Below are 19,391 nucleotides of genomic sequence, written 5' to 3' on the forward strand. Positions count from 1 at the left end.
AGTTCTCCTTGCTTGTCGGGTTATAAGGTCTTTGGTTCTCGAGAAATTGGTTCTCATTATGATAGAAGTTGGTAGATGTTATTACGGATTGGTCGAAAGCAATCGTGATAAATCGCATTTGTAGGTGTTTCAGAAGATGAGGCTTCTCTGTTTGTTTGTAGGTTTTTGCCTTGTTTGTTCGACTTTTCTTTTAAGAAATTGTACTCTTTTGTTATTGGTTTTGATCATTTCTGTCATGTAATTCTAATCCAGTTTATTTGGTCTCCCTGTCATAGAGTTTAGTTTCTGGGGTTTTTTCTTTTCTGCAGATAGTGTCTCTGTAAACTTTTAGTTGTCTACCAACTTAAGTGTCCCTTGTTTGTAATCTTATCTTGGTTCCAAAACAAGTTTTAATGAAAAATTAAGTTGACAAAAAAAAAAAAATCAATGTTATTTCTGTAAATGTATTTGATTTTATAACCATCGGATATTATTCCACACTAGATAATCTGGAATTCAACAAGCAAGCGACGTCGTATAATACTAATACAGAGTTGCCGACGAGAATCCACATCGGCCCAAATCAAAATATATGGGCCCATTTAGTGCTCTCCCTCCACTACGAGTCTTGCGTGGCCAATACACGTGACGGGACAGCCCTCTTTGACTCTATGACATTATGTAGCGCCACGCGGACTTATCCAGTTGTATACATCTGACGGTTGTGAAAGAAACAATTCACTCGTCACCGCGTAACACGATTGGGATCTCCGTTAATTTCTGGAACTATCTGCTCACATTCCAAAGGAACCAAACCAAAGTCTTGGCTTATATAAACACCAAACCGGCGATATCGTTACGACCCCTGAAAAAATAAAATAAAAACAAGGTTAAGGAAAGAAAAAGAAAAGAAAAAAGAAAATGATGATGATGAAGTCCTTGATCTGTCTCTCTCTCGTCCTCCTTCCTCTCGTCTCCGTCGTGGAAGGTGGTCTCGGTGGTGGTGGCTACGGTAGCCAGAAGCCGATCAAGAATCTGTCGGATCCGAACGTTGTCGCGGTCGCCAAGTATGCCATTGCGGAGCATAACAAACAATCGAAGGAGAGTCTTGTTTTCGTGAAGGTTGTGGAGGGAACGACGCAAGTGGTCGCCGGTACAAAGTACGATCTGAAAATCGCGGCCAAGAATGGTGCTGGTAAGGTCTTGAACTACGAGGCCGTCGTGGTTGAAAAGCTGTGGCTTCATTCCAAGACCCTTGAGTCTTTCAAGGCCGTCTAGATCTTCATTTCCACTTTGTTGTTGTAGATCGATCTCGGATTTTTTAAATCTATCTATATATGGCTTTTGATGATTTGAGATTTTGACATTTTATCTTGTTTTATTGCTGTCTTGGTTATAATTATTTTTGGAATAAAAGAAATAAATTAGAGAGATACAGTGTGTGTTTGAGATCTGATCACTTTGGTCTGCATTTGAGTTGGATCTACCAACACGATCTGATTTTTTTTGTTTCTGTCGCTAGTAAATAGTATAGAACATAAAATTGTTGTTGTTATGTGCATTTTATCTTTATATGCTTGCAAATATTTTGGAATAAACCAAATTAGTTTATAGGCGAACTGTTTTGTATAGGCTAGTGATCAATCCTTTGCTACGCGTATTGTCTCTTCCGATCCTTATCCATTTGTGAAATTCAAATAAGTGGCTAATAGTTTCGGAAGTTTAGTATATGAGTTTCATTGAATGGCTCTGATGTGAGGACCAGTGAATCACTTTTCACTTTTGTAATATCCTTGAAGAATTAACCAATATAAATGGAGAAGTTTTTCTAACGATTTTGTTACACAATGTTAACCTATTAGTATATTGGTTGGGCAATTCAGGTTTGTCTTAGGTCTTCTTCTTGAATCCTCCAAATCCTGCAACTCATTCTTCTAAAATCCCCTCTCTTGATTTCATGACTAAATTTAGACGCAAAAAAAATATCGACAATTCACATCATGTTAATAGAAATGCCCACCCAATTTGGCCGATCTGAAACATCTGCTCTTATTGGGGGAGCCCATTGGATGAAGATATAGCAAACTTGGTTTTTAAAATTGGATGAGCTTTAGGTACTTTTTTGGATGTGATTTTAGATTTTGGAAAAGAAATATCCAAATTATAAAGCTTTTTTAGTTTTCTACTGAACTTATAAATGTAGTTTTAGATTTTAATTGACATAAAAAAAAAAACTACCTAAAACTACACATATATTTCTTGTTTTCTGTAAAAAAAGCTTGAAAATGTTAAATTCACAGAAAAACAAACCCCAAAAGTTGATGAGTTGTTTTCACAGCAAAAAGCTTACTTTGTCCTTTTCAAAAACAAGAAGTTAAAAACAAAAATAAAAATAATAGACTGACTTTATGTGAAGTGAAAGGGGTGATGATGATGATGATATAGTATAGAAAAAAGAATAGTGTATGGACCCTTTCATTATTGCCAATATTTAATTTGCATACACTTTATTTGGTCAATCTTTCTTTGCCTTCCCTTCTCCACTTCATATATAGTTTCAAGTTTAATTTAAAGTTCTCTTTAGTGTATTATAAGTATTTTTCAAAAACCCACTTAAAACGTATTTTATTTCATATTTATATCTACCATATGTTTCTATGTAGGATACACGTGGGAATTTCACTTCATTCTCAGATAAGTAAGTAAAAAAGAAAACGAAAAAAGTAAAAAAATGATAAACTTTGAAATATAAAAACACTCAAAAAGACTAATCATGAATATTCCCATAATCCTAACACCGGCATATTCTTTTTTTTTGGGATCTGTCCGAACGAAGAGACGCGCATGTAGTTTAACTTTAAAAATCAAACTTTGTAATAATCATGCAATGCATTCAAAAAATGAGATTGGAATTGGATCCACTTTTACTACTCTCTAGTAGTATTATTCTTTTGGCGGCATGTTTACTCATTTAGTTGATTTAGTGGTGATGATGACTTAGCCTTTGTGTGGCAGTGGCACCATATTAGTTGTATTAATGTTGAAGTTTTTTTTCCATTATTGGGATTAGTGATACGAACAATGATAAACTAAAAACGCATACGAAATCCTTATTCAACGAGATGGTCAATAAACATTATTTACACGTGTGGTTAGTAATGTGATGACCACAAAAGAGTTGACTAATTGATAAATTAAACTTTATATTCTTAACAACCAAACTCACTTTGATGTAAAGCATGATGTCATATAAAACGTATTATCCTCCATATTATCTTTCTAATAAGTTGAAATGTCCTTTTATTTCTTCTTCTCCACCCATTTACGTATGAACCTAAAACATTTATCCAAAACTAAATATATCAAAAACATACTTGTTCCACATATATAATTGAGCATGCATTAATAATAAGACATTTTTAGGATCACTTCTTATCGTAACCGATACTTGTAATGTTGATGGCCCGCCAATATGTTCTTCTCATTGACCACCGCAAATTCTATTTATACATATTGCTTTTACCAACCATTTTAAACGAGTACTGATGCTAATTAAGCTAATATATGGTCCATAACTTGTTTTACATTAATTTTTGTTTGTCGAAAAAAAAAGGATAAAAATAACATAAAGTTGAATCATGGGTATGATGACCACGTAGTATGAATTGAGAACCCTTTTCAAGATAAATAATCCTCTTTTTTTAGCAAAAGCATCGAAGGAAGCTTCACAGGCAGAGCCAAGCCTCTAAATAAAATATTAGATAAATAAATAAAGAAAAAGTTGCTAGCTAAATGCCTAAATGTATTGATATTTATTCTGTGCAACACAGTGTTGTGGACTTGCTTTTGTGAAATCCAAGCTTTGTTTGGACAGGAGAAAGCGAGCAACACGGTTCGAACAAAGTGAGTAACGCGTAACCTGTATGTTGTTATTATAGGATTGTTAACTTTATGCATATAATTACTAGATAACTAATTCAACTGTATTAATAATTCATCTTACAGATAGATGCTATAGATCAAACGCTATTGTATTACCCGAAAAGTACATCTAATTTTGTACAAGTTAATGAAAGGAAAAAAAGGTATCATAAAACCAATACACATATTACCTAAGAGTCTACGACACATGCAAGCATATAGTATAAGATAGAATGTCCAAAGATATATTCACAGAGGAGGCTATTACAACATATATACTGTGAAGACAAGTGAGACTAGGTTAATATGAAAGACTCATCTATCCTTTCCATATTCATCACCTACATATAGTACTCCTCATTTTCGGATAATACCTTCCCACATTCGATACTGCTCAGAATTCTTTTTCTTTAGTTACTCTGGCAAAAAAAAAAAAAAAAATTAAGCAAGAGTTACTTTATAATGAGTTTTGTGGTATTACTACCAAATCCAAAGTAGCATTAGCTTTGGGGTTATCTTATCATGCACCTCTTCTCATTTTTTACCGGCTATAGCCACATTATATACCCACATGCATGGTTTTTACTTGTGAATCGATTGTTAAAACAATTTCAAAAGATATTTAATTTCAAGCTTCTTGATACACACATGCACATTAAACCAAGCTTGGTCATTGTTTTCCGAATTCTATAGCAATTGAACTTTTATATAACCTAAACTATATTTCTTTATACATACAATGATCACGTAAAAAAAGATTTATATTTTAGAAAATAGCTGTCACTATTCATGCGTTTAATTTTGCTAAAGAAATCTCACATTTATAAAGCCAGTACAAAATTATTATATAAACCAGATATCTCGATCAACAAATTGTCGTATGTTTTCTTTTTGCTTCTCGACTTCGACATCTTTTTTTGTTTTTTTACTTAGATAGCAGTAGCACTAATCATTATTAAGAAGCATATAATATGGATTTGTCATATAAATATTAGTAAACATAACATGTACGCGTAGACATACAATTATGTACAGATTAATGTACAATACATACACCCAACTTTGCAGAAAATGACATTAAAGTGATGGAAACATTCATCAAATTAAAAAGTTTTAAACACTGCAAAAAACGACAAAATTTGTCTACTTAATAGTTTATTTAATAGACACTTGAGAATAATAACTAATTAAGGATTGCGTAGTCTTCGATTATTCAATAGTATTATCCCTATTTTGGTCGCCGTAATAAGGATTGTATTTATACCTACTCTTTGTTTCTCTACGGCTGTCTAAAACGATTGTTAGGGTGGGGACAAACACAATCTTTACAATCACATTTATTTAACTATTAGCATTATTAATCATTTCAGATTCTAGTTGGGGTGTTGAACAACTCACCATGCTGTATAATTAGACACCACATTATTATTCTTTTCAAGAAATGATCACACTCAGATTGTTTGCCTTTGAAGGCAATATACGGATTAATTTGCTAAAATAATTAGGATTATATATATAACCTTTGACAGACAAAACTAAACATGATCTAAAATTGTTAGTAAGTCGCGTTGACGGTTGATTTTATTCATGTTTAATTAATCGTACGTGCACTAGCTTATAAAATCTCATATTACTCATTGCATATAAGTTGATGTCTTACTCAGTTAATCTTTGAATATATATATATTAACGGATTGGTTAAGAAAAGCAAAATGATAACTCATTTTTGGAACTTACGTAATTACATGCACATGATAAATACGTAAAGTCGTAGACTTGAAAAAATACGAAATTTTATTAACACACCGAGCCTATATTTTGACTACATACAACTACTACATACACATAATAATGTTATTTTCTTTAAACGGTGATTCATTAACGTCCGAGTGATTATGTAACATCCTAGAGAGTAGTGATGTAAGAAAACATAAGTTTTTACATATTCATATCATTTTCTTAGTGATAGAGAAGGATCATTGTGTTGTTGATCAAACTCATATAAACCGCAGAAGATGTTTACATTCTAAACCACTAATAGTAACCTTACCTCACAATTCTTCGTTTTTGTTGGTATACTATATTACGATATAACAAAAACCCAAACCGTCCTAAAATCAAATCAAAGATCGCAAAATGGTGTGAAGAGAAGACTGAACAAGAAAGAAGAGAAGAGTAAAAACCAAGTCAGTCATTGGGCGTATCTATGTCGACAAGCTCTGCACGTGGCATCGAGGTGTACCATTCAAACCCCTATCAACCGTTGGATATCTAATCTAACGGTGTTAACTCATCTCTCCTTCAAAGCCGTTCAAAAAAACCCAATCAGCCACACAGCCGTGTATCGGAATTACCAAAAAAGCCAACTGTCCCCACGTGTCTTCTGACCTCGACTCTTCTGTTCAAAGGGGCTTTTTCGTAGTTTTACCTTGGTCCCTCAAGTACACCTAAAAGTCACAGTCACATGGCTGGTGAAACACAGGCATGCGATCGATACGCTGCTCCTTTTACACCGTCGATGCTATTACATCCGATTCAAGATCTCGCCACGTGGAACCGTGATTCAAGAAACTCGTCACGGCCCCGTGAGTGAAGACTCCCCCAGATACCAACAGCTACGAGCTTTTAAAAACCTTCTCATCCTCAAGCCTCTTCCTCCTCTTTTATTCTCTTCTCACCATGAACGTTCTGATAAATTAGAATTAACTAAATTTTGATCTCACTCATCGGATAAATCTGTACGAAGATGGTTTCAGTTGAGGATCCGATATCTCATTCCAATTCTACTCGCTTTCCTTTAACTACCGATTTCTACGGTTCGTCGTCGCCGTCGGCGGCGAGATTACACCGGCAAGCTGGCCGGTCCATGAGGACAGTGAGATCTAATTTCTACCAAAGCGGTGATCAGTCTTGCTCTTTCGTCGGCTCAATCGGAGATAAATCGGAGTATGCGTCGGAGTTCCTTTCCGATTCCGTTATCGACATGAGGCTCGGCGAGCTCGCTTTAAAAAACAGTAATTCCCTCAATTCAAACGCTTCTTCAATGAAAGAGGAAGCGTTTCTAGACATTTCTCAGGCGTTTAGTGATTTCTCCGCTTGTAGTAGTGATATCTCCGGGGAGCTACAGCGTCTCGCTTGTTTGCCGTCGCCGGATGCTGAGAGAAATGAGAACGGCGGAGATAACGAAGCTGCGCAGGATCCAGAGCCGTGTCTAGGGTTTCTACAGAGGGAAAACTTCTCTACCGAGATTATTGAGTGTATTTCGCCTGAAGATCTGCAGCCGACAGTGAAACTCTGCATCGACGGACTTCGTTCTTCTTCGGTGGCCATTAAGCGATCTGCTGCGGCGAAGTTACGGCTCCTGGCTAAGAATCGAGCGGATAATCGTGTGTTGATTGGGGAATCTGGAGCTATTCAAGCTTTGATTCCACTTCTTCGTTGTAACGATCCATGGACACAGGAGCACGCAGTCACAGCGCTTTTGAACCTCTCTTTACATGACCAGAATAAAACTGTAATTGCTGCTGGAGGAGCGATTAAATCACTAGTGTGGGTACTCAAAACGGGGACGGAGACTTCAAAGCAAAACGCAGCATGTGCGTTGCTTAGTTTGGCACTATTGGAGGAGAACAAAGGCTCAATTGGAGCCTGTGGTGCGATTCCGCCGTTGGTGTCTCTTCTGTTGAACGGATCTTGCAGGGGAAAGAAAGATGCTCTGACGACGCTTTACAAGCTTTGTACGCTTCAGCAAAACAAGGAGAGAGCGGTCACTGCTGGAGCGGTGAAGCCGTTGGTGGACCTTGTGGCGGAGGAAGGAACTGGAATGGCGGAGAAGGCGATGGTAGTTCTAAGTAGCGTTGCAGCGATAGACGAAGGCAAAGAGGCTATTGTCGAAGAAGGAGGGATCGCAGCGCTTGTTGAGGCCATCGAGGATGGTACTGTTAAAGGGAAAGAATTTGCCATCTTGACGCTGTTGCAGCTTTGTTCTGATAGCGTTAGGAACCGTGGGTTACTTGTGAGGGAAGGTGCGATTCCTCCTCTTGTGGGTCTCTCTCAGAGCGGCTCCGTCAGTGTTAGAGCTAAGCGCAAGGTAAGAGTTGTGTTATTTTGCTGATTCTTCATTGCATCTTTGCTCGTTTAGCTTGATAGATAGGATGCCTTAGCTACAAAAACAATCAGAAGGCTTCCTGTTACGGATAAGTTTTAATTTTCTATTCTTAAGGAGTGGTTGCTCTGTCTGTTCTGTGATTTTACATGAGATCTCTAATCAGATCTAGCTTTTGTTTTCTTTTGGTCCAAAAATCTTAAGAGTCACAGATGTAGTAGATCCATTGGAAAATTGTGATATGGATTCAATAGATTAGCGGGTCACTTTTGCATAAATGTATAAAAAGCTTGAAATTGATCAAGATTCATCGTTGTGTATTGGTGCAGGCAGAAAGACTACTGGGGTATCTTAGGGAGCCAAGGAATGAGGGATGTTCATCAAGCCCTTGAAATGAAACCATGTGAAAGTTTCATCAGTCTAGTATGTATATACTGAGTGTATGTTTGGTGGTTTTGTATAGTGTCTTTATGTAGACTGTAAAGAGAGATCAAATGATTACCAGAAACTTGACTGACTTTGATCTCTCATGTATTGATGGTTAAGCTAGTTTTTGAGGGGTTCCAAGGGAGTCCTTATTTGGATTACAAGTCTAGCATTCAGGTTTTGGCTTCTGGTTGTGAGGGGTGGAGTATGCTGATTTTTAAGGCAAAAAAAAGCTTGTAGTAGCGTCGGCAAGATGCTTGTTCAAGAATTTAGCAATTTTTTAATCAATATTTTCTTGATCAATTGCTTTACTCGATTTGGGATCAATTATTTTTGGATCGGTCGAGCTTGTCTGTGGATCTGTGAGTCTGACGGTGGATCTTGTAGATGATTTGTATGTCAGCATATCTGGCACCACTTGCTTTGTCTTGTCGTACAATAGTAATTGGTTATCGTTGAAACAGTTGTTTGTCCCACCACTTTGACATTGATAGTTATGGCTGTCTCTAAAGTATATAATTCACTTATTAAGGTGCTGCTTTGGACTACACCAAGCTGTTTGCCTAAGTTGGCCGTATACTTTTACATAACTCTTTTTCTGTGTGTAATTTCACGTTAGTAGAAGCCCTAAGAGCAGCTCCGAGGGGAAGGCTTAAGGTCTTTAAGAAGCTTTTGTCTCAATCATGTTTTCTTTGAGGATTTAAAAGGTCTTTGATATTTCGTATTCCAATCTGATTTCTTACAATGTAGAATTTGGAATTGGTTGCCGAAACAGTAAAAAGCATAGAGAGAGAGATCAGTGATCATCATCGTCTTAAGCCGTATCGACATCTTTGCCCTTCTTGTTCCTTCGCCGCAAGAGACTGGGCCTGTAGCCGACTTCGAGCAACTTCTCAACTTCCTCAAACTGAAGCCCTTTGGTCTCAGGCACGAGCAACCAAATGAAGAATAGTCCGATTGTGGAGAAGCCAGCAAAAAGAAGGAAGGTCCCAGAGGAGCCGAGAGCGTGGGTAAGTGAGAGGAAGCTCTCACTCACAATGAGGTTGGAGACCCAATTCGAGACGGCAGCTATTCCTCCACCAAGACCTCTATATCTGAGTGGATAAATCTCAGAGTTGACAATCCATGGGACAGTGCCCATACCTGGAGCATACACAATGATGTAAAGCCCCAAAAACACTATTGCTAAGAAACCAAACTTGCTTGGACACCCATCTTTGAAGTATGTTCTTCCTCTTGAGCTGCAAGTTGCTTTCATGTCATCCGACAACACCACACAAGCTCCTGGTGCATAAGGCTGTACTCCACTGGCGCAGAAACCACATTTTGACCTGAGACACTTCATGCAGTTCCACCTCGACGGGGGAGCATTTTCGGCTGCTAGCGGGACAAACGCTGGACAAGTAGCATTTGGAGCAAACGTCCTTGACTCCATCGCATCGATCTTGGGTGCGTGAATGGCCGCTTGTGAGAACACAGTGGCTAATATGATAAGACATGTTATGATCCCAAACATAGAGATAATCATCAGCTTCCTTCTACCATACCTATCCACAAACATCATGCTCACAATCGAACCCAAAGCGTTGAGACCAGAAGTAATGAGAGACAAGGCCATAGCTGTCTTGTTGGAGGCATAACCAGCGAATTGCACAATCGAAGGACTGTAGTACATGACAGTGTTGATCCCCACAAATTGCTGTGCCACTTGCACTGTGATACCAGCTGCAAGTCCACGTCGAACAACGGGATTCCCAAAAGCTCCTTTCATTTTTGCGCTGAAGCTATCTCCGACGATTGCCTCGTCCGCCTTCTCCGCCTCTACAGACTCTTTCAAAGCTTCCATCTCCGCCTCCACTTCGTCCGCCGGGTAAATCCTCTCTAGAATCGCTCTGGACTCCGCAATCCTGTCCTTCCTGTATAACCACCGTGGAGACTCCGGCAGAGACAACATAAGCATAAACTGAACTATAGCCGGAACTCCCGCAACTCCCAACATCCATCTCCATGTTCCCGGAGTCTGTTACATTAACATTTTCAATCAAGACTTAGAGACTTTCTCATTTGTTGATATAACAACAAAACAGAGTTTGATAAAACAGAGCTGATCATGTTCACTTACATGGACAAAAGCAAGATTGATAAGGTAGGAGAAGAACTGTCCTCCAGTGATGAGAAGACCATTAGTACTAACAAGTGCACCTCTAATCCTCGCCGGAGAAGCTTCAGAGATGTACAACGGCGACGTCATCGAAGCCATACCAACACCAAACCCAACAAAGATTCTGCCAATGATAATAACCCACGGAGCAGGAGCAAGCGCCATCACAATCGCACCGATCAAGAAAAGAACATCAGCAATAAGAATGGACATCCTCCTACCAAACTTATCGTTAATCCAACCACCGACGGCAGCTCCGACGATGGCTCCGGCGACAGCCATACTAACAATAGTAGACTGAAGCCATGTTTTCTTATCAACTTCGTCGAAATCTTCTCTGATGAAGAGAAGAGCTCCAGAGATGACACCGGTATCGTAACCGAAGAGAAGACCTCCGATACCAGCGGAGAGAGCTAATCTCATGATGTAAGGAGTCTTCCATGTCGTTCTCCAACACTCTGTGAACTCTGTTTTGTCAGCTTTAGCTATCCCTCCTTCCACCATTGTATTCTCTGATCTCTCCTTCCGAGTTTGTGATTCTCTCAGCAGAGAAAAGAGAGATTATTCTCAGTCTTTCGTTGCCTTGCCTCTGTGAATCAGTAGCCACAAATTGTTATAACTATATAGAGAGAAAGAGATGAAAACGAATATATTCTAAATGAAAATGGGAATTAAAAGAAAAACATCCACGATTATGCATTCAAGATTTTGAGATTTGGTATTTGTTACTTTCTATATAAAACAGATCTTTACACAGTCAAAACAATTAAAACCAAAGACCAAACCGATGATAAAGACAGGCAAGTGAAGATAAAAAAAAAAAACATAGTAAGTTAAAAGGAAAAAAAATGAAGAAGAAGTCATCGTTGTAAAAGTGACGAGTCGTACCAGAGAGTATAAGTTTAAAGTCAGGAGAATGTTACGGTGTTTGAGCGTACGATGAAAAAATGGAGAATCTTTATTAGAACACACAAGAGAAGAGATGAGATGAGATGAAAGGATAGAATTAGGAGATGAGATGAATTTTTTGGATAAGATTCTCTCTTAATTAGTATTAAAATAGTGGGACCTACATGGCCTAATCCTTTTGACTGTTTTTGGATTAGTCTCTCAATTTACAAAGATTTTAGAATCTGAAAACGTTCATATCTCTATCTTATTTTTCTCTTCTGGTAATTAATACTTAACAGTTTGACCACTCAATATTTATTATAGCTGGAGATAAATATAATCTCCGTAATTTAGGGTCGATGGTGGAAATCTTAAGAAAAATAAAAAAACCAAAAAGAACAAAAATTCCAAAGCAGAATATATGTTTTTGACTATGTACAGTATATGTAAATCTTAATGCATGCATGCGCCAGAAAATTATAATTTTATGTTTTGATAACCAAACGAAAAATGATAATAATAATAATAATAATATTTAACAAAAACATGGAAGAATTTGAAAGATATATATCTTCAAGGAATATTTATTTACCTGGGAAATTAACACTCTGAATTTACGATTTTTTCCATATCTTGATTTGATTTGAGTAAGTAAACAAATTCTTGTTTTTTCCTCGGAACAGATGTGTTACTTGTGTGTGAGTTAATATTATACTACTTTTGAAACAAAACACAACAATGTGAGGATTCGTGAACCTTTATATATAGAGAATAAACTCAAGACTGAAATCCTAAATTTAGAAGAAGAAGAAGAAGAAGAAGAAAAAGATAACAGTGAGGACAGCTTGGTGCTAAAACAAGTGGTCTAATGTCCGATAAGTAAGGATGAACTTTAGGTCAAATATTATTGGGATAAGAATGATTCACTGTTAAAAGAATTAATGGGTTATATGGAATGTGTGTGTGTTAGTGGTTGTGTTTTCTTCTCAAGATCCCACATTAGTCAAATAACCCTCTATCTCCCTCTTCCTATACTTGTGTTAGTTAAAATATATAACTGTGACAGTTAGAACATGGCTATATTTAGTATATATTGATGATGACCCAACATATAAGTTTCCGAGTTGTAATTAGGGATTATCTTTTTTTTTTATTTGCATGATGGTCAACAGTTTCTACTTGTTTAATATAGATACTCGTGCGTCTCTCTCGTTTGGTTCTCTCTTATCATCTTCTTCTCTCTTTTACTCGTCTCCTTATCGAAACTTTGGCTAAGCTAAGTGATCCTCTCCACTTGACCAAAGGGATTCGATCCCCATCTTTCTTTCCTATAATATAATGGGAGAGTGTAAATTATGGTTGTTTATATATCATGGGTGCCAAGACTAACAAAAGTTTTTTTATATATTTATGAAAAAAGAGGAATCATGTTCGGAGGTTTATACCAGACAGATCATTTGTTATTATCGAGATCATCATTTCACAACGGAGCTAATGCAATGGTAAATTACCCTATCATTTGTTAGATATACGTATATACTCTTTTCATATGTATCTTTTTTTTTTAATTTTATTTTTGTCAGTTAAACCTTAAAAGTAGGTAAGTAAATTTTATTTTTTAAATCATTGAACTTAAAATTTTAATTAATTTTACTTTTGAGTTTTGATAAATAGTTTTTTTTTATATATCTTGTGTGTCTCATATAAGATAAGAGAAATCTAGTCCTATATAAAACTGCTCCGATAAATAATAGAATTCTATTCTCATATATTTGTGATATTATTATGGAAAAAAAAAAGTAGTAAATGTCAAGAGTGGGATTTGAACCCACGCCCTTTCGGACCAGTACCTGAAACTGGCGCCTTAGACCAACTCGGCCATCTTGACTCTCTGTCGTCTCAACCTCAAACGTTTTATATATTATATAAAAAGTATAAACCCTTTCTCCAATCGAGAATTCTCGTCGTCTTCTCGCATTACGTTAGGGTTCTTCATTCTTTTGGTTTCGAATAATTCCCAAACTTGAGCATCAATGGGTCGCTCTCGGGGGAACTTCTACAATTACGAAGACCCTAATCAGAGGTTTGTTCCTAATTCAGTCACAATTGATTTTGCCGATTTTTGTTTTTGTGGGTTTCTCTTTTGTAAATTCCTGCTGAAACTGATTTGAATTTCAAAAGTTTCTTTGAATCTTCGTTTGCCTCATTATCATTGTTGTGACAATGAGCATCGTTTCAAGTTTGCGGCTTTTGAAAACTTTCAGTAGCTATAGTCTCTACTATCTTCATCTTTGTGATTGTCTTTTTTACTGTTGATGCTGACGGAGAGAGAACTGTGTTTTGCATTTTGTTGCAGAACGAGGAAACAAAAAATGCGTTTGAACCCTTAAATCAAGAAAATTTAATTAGAAGAAGGCACAACAAACAATTTCTCCATTGATGGGAATGTTCGTTTTCTGCAATAGATCACTAATCTCGTCTTCTCTTTCTCACAAATCCAACTCCTGGTCTATCTGCTTCACGCTCAACAGGCTCGCCAAGGTTTTTTACACTCGAGAGTTTCAAACGGAGGTGTCTCAGTCTTTGGCTTGTGGTCCTATGTTTTCCGCCAACGCAACGACGATCCTGCGCCGGATGCTGGTGGAGAGGAGAATTAGCAGGTTTTTCCTTCTCAAATCCTATCCTGGTCTTAGTTCTTTTATCAGTATGAATGCTGAGCCCTGTTATATTGAATTAGTCCAATCACGCTATGATCATTTTTTATGAGTTTTGTATAAAGTCTGAAGCTTTACGTTGATAAATCAAAGTTTGGTTCTCTCACCTGCAACATGTTCTAGCTTTCAGGCGGAGAATCAGAGAAAGAAAGAGAAGCTGGATAAGACATTAAAGGGTTTGTGTGTTACAGGGAGATTGAAAGAAGCTGTTGGGTTATTGTGGCGTAGCGGGTTGCAAGTAGAGCCTGACACTTATGCTGTGATGTTGCAGGAATGCAAACAACGGAAGGGATATACAAAAGGGAAACGGATACATGCTCAGATGGTTGTTGTTGGATTTGCTCCCAATGAGTATTTGAAAGTCAAGTTGTTGATACTTTACGCCTTATCAGGGGATCTTCAGACTGCTGGGATTCTCTTTCGTTGTTTGCAATGTAGGGATTTGATTCCCTGGAACGCAATGATATCTGGGTATGTGCAAAAGGGTCTGGAACAAGATGGGCTTTATATTTACTATGATATGAGACAGAACAGAATAGTTCCGGACCAGTATACATTTGCTTCAGTGTTTAGAGCTTGTTCTGCATTAGCATCCCTGGAACACGGAATGAAAGCGCACGCTGTGATGATTAAGTGCCATATTAAGCCGAACATTATAGTCGATAGTGCCCTTGTTGATATGTACTTCAAATGCAGCAGTTTGTCTGATGGCCACAAATTATTTGATCAGTTGTCCACCAGAAACGTTGTTACGTGGACTTCATTGATGTCTGGATATGGATATCATGGAAAAGTTTCAGAGGTGTTAAAATGCTTTGATAAGATGAAGGAAGAAGGTTGTAGACCAAATCCTGTTACATTTTTGGTGGTTCTCACTGCGTGTAACCATGGAGGTTTAGTTGATAAAGGTTGGGAGCATTTCAATTCTATGAAGAGAGATTACGGGATTGAACCTGAGGGACAACACTATGCAGCTATGGTTGATACGTTAGGGCGTTCCGGCAGGCTACAAGAAGCGTACGAATTTGTTATGAAGTCACCATGCAAGGAGCACGCTCCGGTATGGGGTTCATTACTTGGGGCTTGCAGGATTCATGGGAATGTGAAACTTCTAGAACTCGCAGCTACAAAGTTTTTGGAGTTGGATCCGACAAATGGGGGGAATTACGTGGTGTTTGCCAATGGATATGCGAGTTGTGGATTCCTGGATGCTGCCTCAAAGGTTAGACGGAGAATGGAGAATGCAGGAGTTAAAAAAGATCCCGGGTATAGCCAGATCGAATTACAAGGAGAAGTTCATAGATTCATGAAGGATGATACGTCTCACAGATTCTCTGGAAAGATATACAAGAAGGTCCATGAGATGACTTCATTCTTTATGGATGCTAACTACAATCCGGATGACTTAGACGCTATAGACGCTAGCTGTCATGTTTGATGGACTGATATCTAGTCTTGTCTTGCATTGCTTGACCAAAACAACCTGCAATTAGCTGTTATACATTTGTTTCAAGTGATGTTGTTGCAGTTTCTCATATTAAGCCTGGTATAGAGAAAAGGTACACTCTGTGAAGTCAAATATTGGGTGGACTATGAAGTTACTCCAGTGATAGGCTCTGGAAAATCCATCGTGGTTCAAACACAAGTTTTGGTGTGGACGGGGATTAACAGATTGGTTGGTAGAGTGTGATATTTAGATAAGTCTCAAACTCGATACAAATGATGTAATTGGTATTGATGGAAATGCGATTTTTTGTATAATGTAAGTATTTAAAGTTTTACTCACATCCATACATTGCTGACTAGTATAGACAGTACTGTATTCTAGTGGTGGTTATAAAACTAAACATAGACAAAATCATATGAGTATGGGGACAACTGCTTTGGGCTTTGGAGAAAGATAAAAAGTACCCTACCACACACGGGAACTAACAGCGACGTCGTGAAGAAGCCAAATAAAGAGAGAAGATCCTTTTGAGAACAAATCAATAAGCGTAACCTAGCACTTTTATGAATGAGAAACTTGTGCTTCTCGTTTTCTGATGGGCCTCTGGTATCCAGGCTTATAACTTCGGCCCATGTTGTGGTTTATTCGGTTTTGGTTTCGGATTAAACACTAAAAAGAATTGCTTTCATTGAGAGTTGAACTCAAGACCTCCCGCTTACTAAACGGGTGCTCTAACCAACTGAGCTATGAAAGCAATACGACTGTTCTTGTAAAACATATTATAAAGTTATTATAGAAGTTGGACGCAATATCTCTTTTTTGTTTTGTTTTGAGCCTAAACCAAAAAAAACCTGCAACTACTATCTAACCATCTCAACACAACGAGAGAGGTATCCAAAAAATGCAATATCTCATTCACATGTTTGTTGCAAGATGTAAAAGTCAGTGCCACTTCTCTGATAATAATCTCAGTAGAACTTCTTTTTTCACTGTTCATTCGAATAGTACAATGTTAGCAGTTTTTTTTAATCTATGGCATCATTTCATCGATTAACTACTTATTGTCTACTTGGCCATTCTTCTTTCTCAAAGATTTCAAAATCTTTTATGTATATATTTCTATGCCTTAAAAATCAATTATAAGAATCATTGTCACATTTGTCAAAATAATTGTCTTGTTCAGCAAAAGAGATTCACTCAACTACGAGATATCACAACTCTCGTTTCTTCTTCCCAACTACAAAATGTTAAAAATGTCTGATCGGGAAGGAAGAGTATGATGTAATACTCACTTGTATTTGAAACACAAAAAATATGGTGAGTCATTCCTACATGTATGTCTCCAAAACAATAAGAGGTTCACTCTATTGAAGCTCATCAGGTTCTGCTGACCACAAAAACAAGAGAAGCAGTTAGTATATATTAGTTGAACGGAGACTATTGGAGGGGGAAATTTTTAGTTATTACCAACCTTGTGTTTTGGAATGTGACAACGACGAACCCTCTTGCTTGCCCTTTGATCTTATCAGTCGTTTCATCCGACTCAAACGTAGCCCACTTGACATTGCACCTGTCCATTGACGTAGCCTTAATCAAGTTAGATCTCTCTCTCAATATATGTTGTTATATATATATATATATATAAAGTAGCTAGCTTAATTACATCTTGTATTTGCATCTGTTGCTCCTGTGTTGCTTGACTCTGCACCATTAGTATTGGGCTTATTCAATGTCCTAGCCAGATGTTTCAGACGGCTCAGCCTTATAGTACCCATCATTTTAGCCAGATCCTCCACTGGTATTCCCACACCTGGATGTTATCAAACATACACATGATCATATACACTTGATTCACAACTATCATCACTTGTAAAATTACATTAGATGGAGATAGACATAGCCTCACTCTGATCAGACTCATCAACGAAGCTGGCTCCAGAATCAGGCGGTGAATTCAGTGCTGTTTGGCTGCCTCCAGTAACTGCTTGGATGTGAGAGTCTTGACGGTGTATCTCAGCTCTCTGCCTTCGAAGCTGATAGTTTTTGCGACGCCTAGCCAAATGCCTTTCCCTCTCATCTTGGCTCATAGACTGTCTTCTTTCTCTGTCTCTTAGACGCCGCCTTTCCCTTTCTTGCTCCTTCCTACTCTTCCTCGATTCCACAACCTCTTCCTCCATTCTCTATTGCTTGCATATGACTCTGTTTCTACTCACAATCCATTGAGATATATAACGCATTAGCCAATGAGATGGAGCAAGAATTACGATACCAAATATCAGAATTTCAATAATATAGCATATACGTTTGAGCAAAATCCAAAACGACCGGGCCAAAAGATAAAGACAAGTGATATAATAAAAGATCCACATTTGCGTGTGGATCTATCGAACCAATAAACCCTAGACTCCGACTACTTGGTAAACACGTTTTAGAACCGACGAGCCCTTAATTTCGGAATAAGAACAAATCTTTGGCCGAACAAAACCACCACCTTATCCATAATACGACACTGGCTAAAACCGCGTCTAGCGAGAGGGGAATCAGAACTACGAAGACAACGGGCCTGATTACACAATTGACAAGGCGAACGCAAACGATGCAGAGAAAGATTGATTTAACAACTGACCTGAACATACGCTCTCCGAGTTGAAGCGTCGGCGTCTATGAGAGAGATTACGATTCGACGAACGTTTTCTTCCAACGAATATTAATCTTTTTTTTTTCGATCACCTTTCAATCAGCAGTTACCATATGCGATTTATGACATTTCCATTTTGCAATATATATTATTTGCCTAATATATTAGCTGAGTTACATTATTTCTTTTTCTCGACAGGTTTAGTATTATTACTGCGATGACTCAAACAATCCAATCCGCTGGGATAGAAAGTACATTCCATTTAAAGTTTTTTGTTTTCTCGATTTCTTAGATTTCACACACCAAAAAGGTGGAAGTTTAACTTGATGGTTGGCACTGTTTATAAAAGTGAACCGGTTGATTATAATCAAGTTGCATAACATTTCTCATTTTGTCTAACAATGGATGTTTGATCCTCTAAAAACTATAGAAGAGTCGAATAGTTCAAAACTTTCAGGTGATATTTACATAATAATAGTTCCACATATAATATTGACAATGGTGAGTACCGACTAGTTTTCATATGCAACACATTTTGGACATATATGGGGAAATTATGATTAGGGGTATGGAAACAATGCACATGAGACCAAATAAAGAGGCAGATCATAGTATAGCTCTTCAAGACATTGAAGAAGAATCAGACCACTATGAGATGAAGAGAAGAACCGAGCGCAAAAGGTGTTTAATCTCTCACTTTTACCTGTTGGTACATCCTCTCCAAAAGCTACACAACAACTAAACAAATCCAAACAAACCACAGGCGAACAAGCTACTACATCTGTTTCGTATGAGGGCACCAATCCCCTCAAGTATTCTATTACTGCAAATATACAATGGCTATCCTAAAGGTGATCATTTTCAGCACGAACGACAAGTACCCCAAATTTAGCTTAGCTCAATAATACGTTAGGGAAATGCCAGAAGCTATATACACAATAAGCACCAATACCTTTTTCCATGACAGGGATTGACCAAGAAAGGGTCTTTTAACAGATCCAAATGCAGATGCTCCTTATTCATCTGAAATGTTGAAACTGATACATCCCTCTGCAAACAAGTTTACTTACACTCCCAAAGAGCAGAAAGATACCAACAGGATCCTATTC

At 37.6% G+C, this 19,391-nt stretch overlaps 5 protein-coding genes and 2 non-coding genes across 8 annotated transcripts; 3 read left to right on the forward strand and 4 right to left on the reverse strand.

Moving 5' to 3' along the window:
- The first annotated feature begins 492 nt into the window (after positions 1 to 492).
- On the forward strand, positions 493 to 1,430 carry LOC17878163 (cysteine proteinase inhibitor 4). Its single transcript, XM_006284720.2, has one exon. It carries the CDS (start codon positions 901 to 903, stop codon positions 1,255 to 1,257), a length of 357 nt encoding a protein of 118 aa, XP_006284782.1. The 5' UTR covers positions 493 to 900; the 3' UTR covers positions 1,258 to 1,430.
- A 5,130-nt stretch (positions 1,431 to 6,560) lies between these two features.
- LOC17877664 (U-box domain-containing protein 4) lies at positions 6,561 to 8,734 on the forward strand. Its single transcript, XM_006282534.2, has 2 exons — positions 6,561 to 7,990; positions 8,335 to 8,734. The coding sequence occupies exons 1-2, from the start codon at positions 6,647 to 6,649 to the stop codon at positions 8,395 to 8,397; spliced, it is 1,407 nt and encodes a 468-aa protein (XP_006282596.1). The 5' UTR covers positions 6,561 to 6,646; the 3' UTR covers positions 8,398 to 8,734.
- Positions 8,735 to 9,127: 393 nt separating this feature from the next.
- Positions 9,128 to 11,560, reverse strand: LOC17880058 (inositol transporter 4). The gene is made up of 3 exons (XM_006282512.2): positions 11,481 to 11,560; positions 10,554 to 11,181; positions 9,128 to 10,451 (listed from the first exon to the last, which is right to left on the reverse strand). Exons 2-3 carry the CDS (start codon positions 11,094 to 11,096, stop codon positions 9,246 to 9,248), a joined length of 1,749 nt encoding a protein of 582 aa, XP_006282574.1. The 5' UTR covers positions 11,097 to 11,181; positions 11,481 to 11,560; the 3' UTR covers positions 9,128 to 9,245.
- A 1,730-nt stretch (positions 11,561 to 13,290) lies between these two features.
- Positions 13,291 to 13,371, reverse strand: TRNAL-CAG. Its single transcript has one exon. It is a non-coding gene; the product is annotated as a tRNA-Leu (tRNA).
- A 98-nt stretch (positions 13,372 to 13,469) lies between these two features.
- LOC17879024 (pentatricopeptide repeat-containing protein At4g16470) lies at positions 13,470 to 15,984 on the forward strand. The gene is made up of 3 exons (XM_023778724.1): positions 13,470 to 13,566; positions 13,840 to 14,143; positions 14,321 to 15,984. The coding sequence occupies exons 2-3, from the start codon at positions 13,923 to 13,925 to the stop codon at positions 15,633 to 15,635; spliced, it is 1,536 nt and encodes a 511-aa protein (XP_023634492.1). The 5' UTR covers positions 13,470 to 13,566; positions 13,840 to 13,922; the 3' UTR covers positions 15,636 to 15,984.
- A 340-nt stretch (positions 15,985 to 16,324) lies between these two features.
- TRNAT-AGU lies at positions 16,325 to 16,398 on the reverse strand. The gene has a single exon. It is a non-coding gene; the product is annotated as a tRNA-Thr (tRNA).
- A 410-nt stretch (positions 16,399 to 16,808) lies between these two features.
- On the reverse strand, positions 16,809 to 17,844 carry LOC17879231. Of its 2 annotated transcripts, none has more exons than XM_023779648.1 (4): positions 17,551 to 17,844; positions 17,308 to 17,454; positions 17,116 to 17,214; positions 16,809 to 17,028 (listed from the first exon to the last, which is right to left on the reverse strand). In XM_023779648.1, the coding sequence occupies exons 1-4, from the start codon at positions 17,819 to 17,821 to the stop codon at positions 17,009 to 17,011; spliced, it is 537 nt and encodes a 178-aa protein (XP_023635416.1). In that variant the 5' UTR covers positions 17,822 to 17,844; the 3' UTR covers positions 16,809 to 17,008. The 2 variants fall into 2 exon arrangements, with proteins under 2 accessions (XP_023635416.1, XP_006286131.1); XM_006286069.2 differs by having other exon boundaries at positions 16,809 to 17,031.
- Positions 17,845 to 19,391: the final 1,547 nt, after the last annotated feature.

Source organism: Capsella rubella, unplaced genomic scaffold, assembly GCF_000375325.1.
Source record: "Capsella rubella cultivar Monte Gargano unplaced genomic scaffold, Caprub1_0 scaffold_7, whole genome shotgun sequence".
Lineage (NCBI taxonomy): Eukaryota > Viridiplantae > Streptophyta > Magnoliopsida > Brassicales > Brassicaceae > Capsella > Capsella rubella.

Excerpts from the sequence above, each read along its gene's own strand:
- LOC17879024 (XM_023778724.1), top strand. The coding sequence starts at position 13,923 with ATGGGAATGTTCGTTTTCTGCAATAGATCACTAATCTCGTCTTCTCTT. Across the intron at positions 14,144-14,320 it reads GTGGAGAGGAGAATTAGCAG|CTTTCAGGCGGAGAATCAGA; the intron begins GTTTTTCCTTCT and ends AACATGTTCTAG.
- LOC17879231 (XM_006286069.2), bottom strand. The coding sequence starts at position 17,821 with ATGGAGGAAGAGGTTGTGGAATCGAGGAAGAGTAGGAAGGAGCAAGAA. Across the intron at positions 17,455-17,550 it reads CGTTGATGAGTCTGATCAGA|GTGTGGGAATACCAGTGGAG; the intron begins GTGAGGCTATGT and ends GATAACATCCAG. Across the intron at positions 17,215-17,307 it reads AACAGATGCAAATACAAGAT|GTGCAATGTCAAGTGGGCTA; the intron begins GTAATTAAGCTA and ends GTCAATGGACAG.
- LOC17878163 (XM_006284720.2), top strand. The coding sequence starts at position 901 with ATGATGATGATGAAGTCCTTGATCTGTCTCTCTCTCGTCCTCCTTCCT.
- LOC17877664 (XM_006282534.2), top strand. The coding sequence starts at position 6,647 with ATGGTTTCAGTTGAGGATCCGATATCTCATTCCAATTCTACTCGCTTT. Across the intron at positions 7,991-8,334 it reads GTGTTAGAGCTAAGCGCAAG|GCAGAAAGACTACTGGGGTA; the intron begins GTAAGAGTTGTG and ends GTATTGGTGCAG.
- LOC17880058 (XM_006282512.2), bottom strand. The coding sequence starts at position 11,096 with ATGGTGGAAGGAGGGATAGCTAAAGCTGACAAAACAGAGTTCACAGAG. Across the intron at positions 10,452-10,553 it reads TCAATCTTGCTTTTGTCCAT|ACTCCGGGAACATGGAGATG; the intron begins GTAAGTGAACAT and ends TTAATGTAACAG.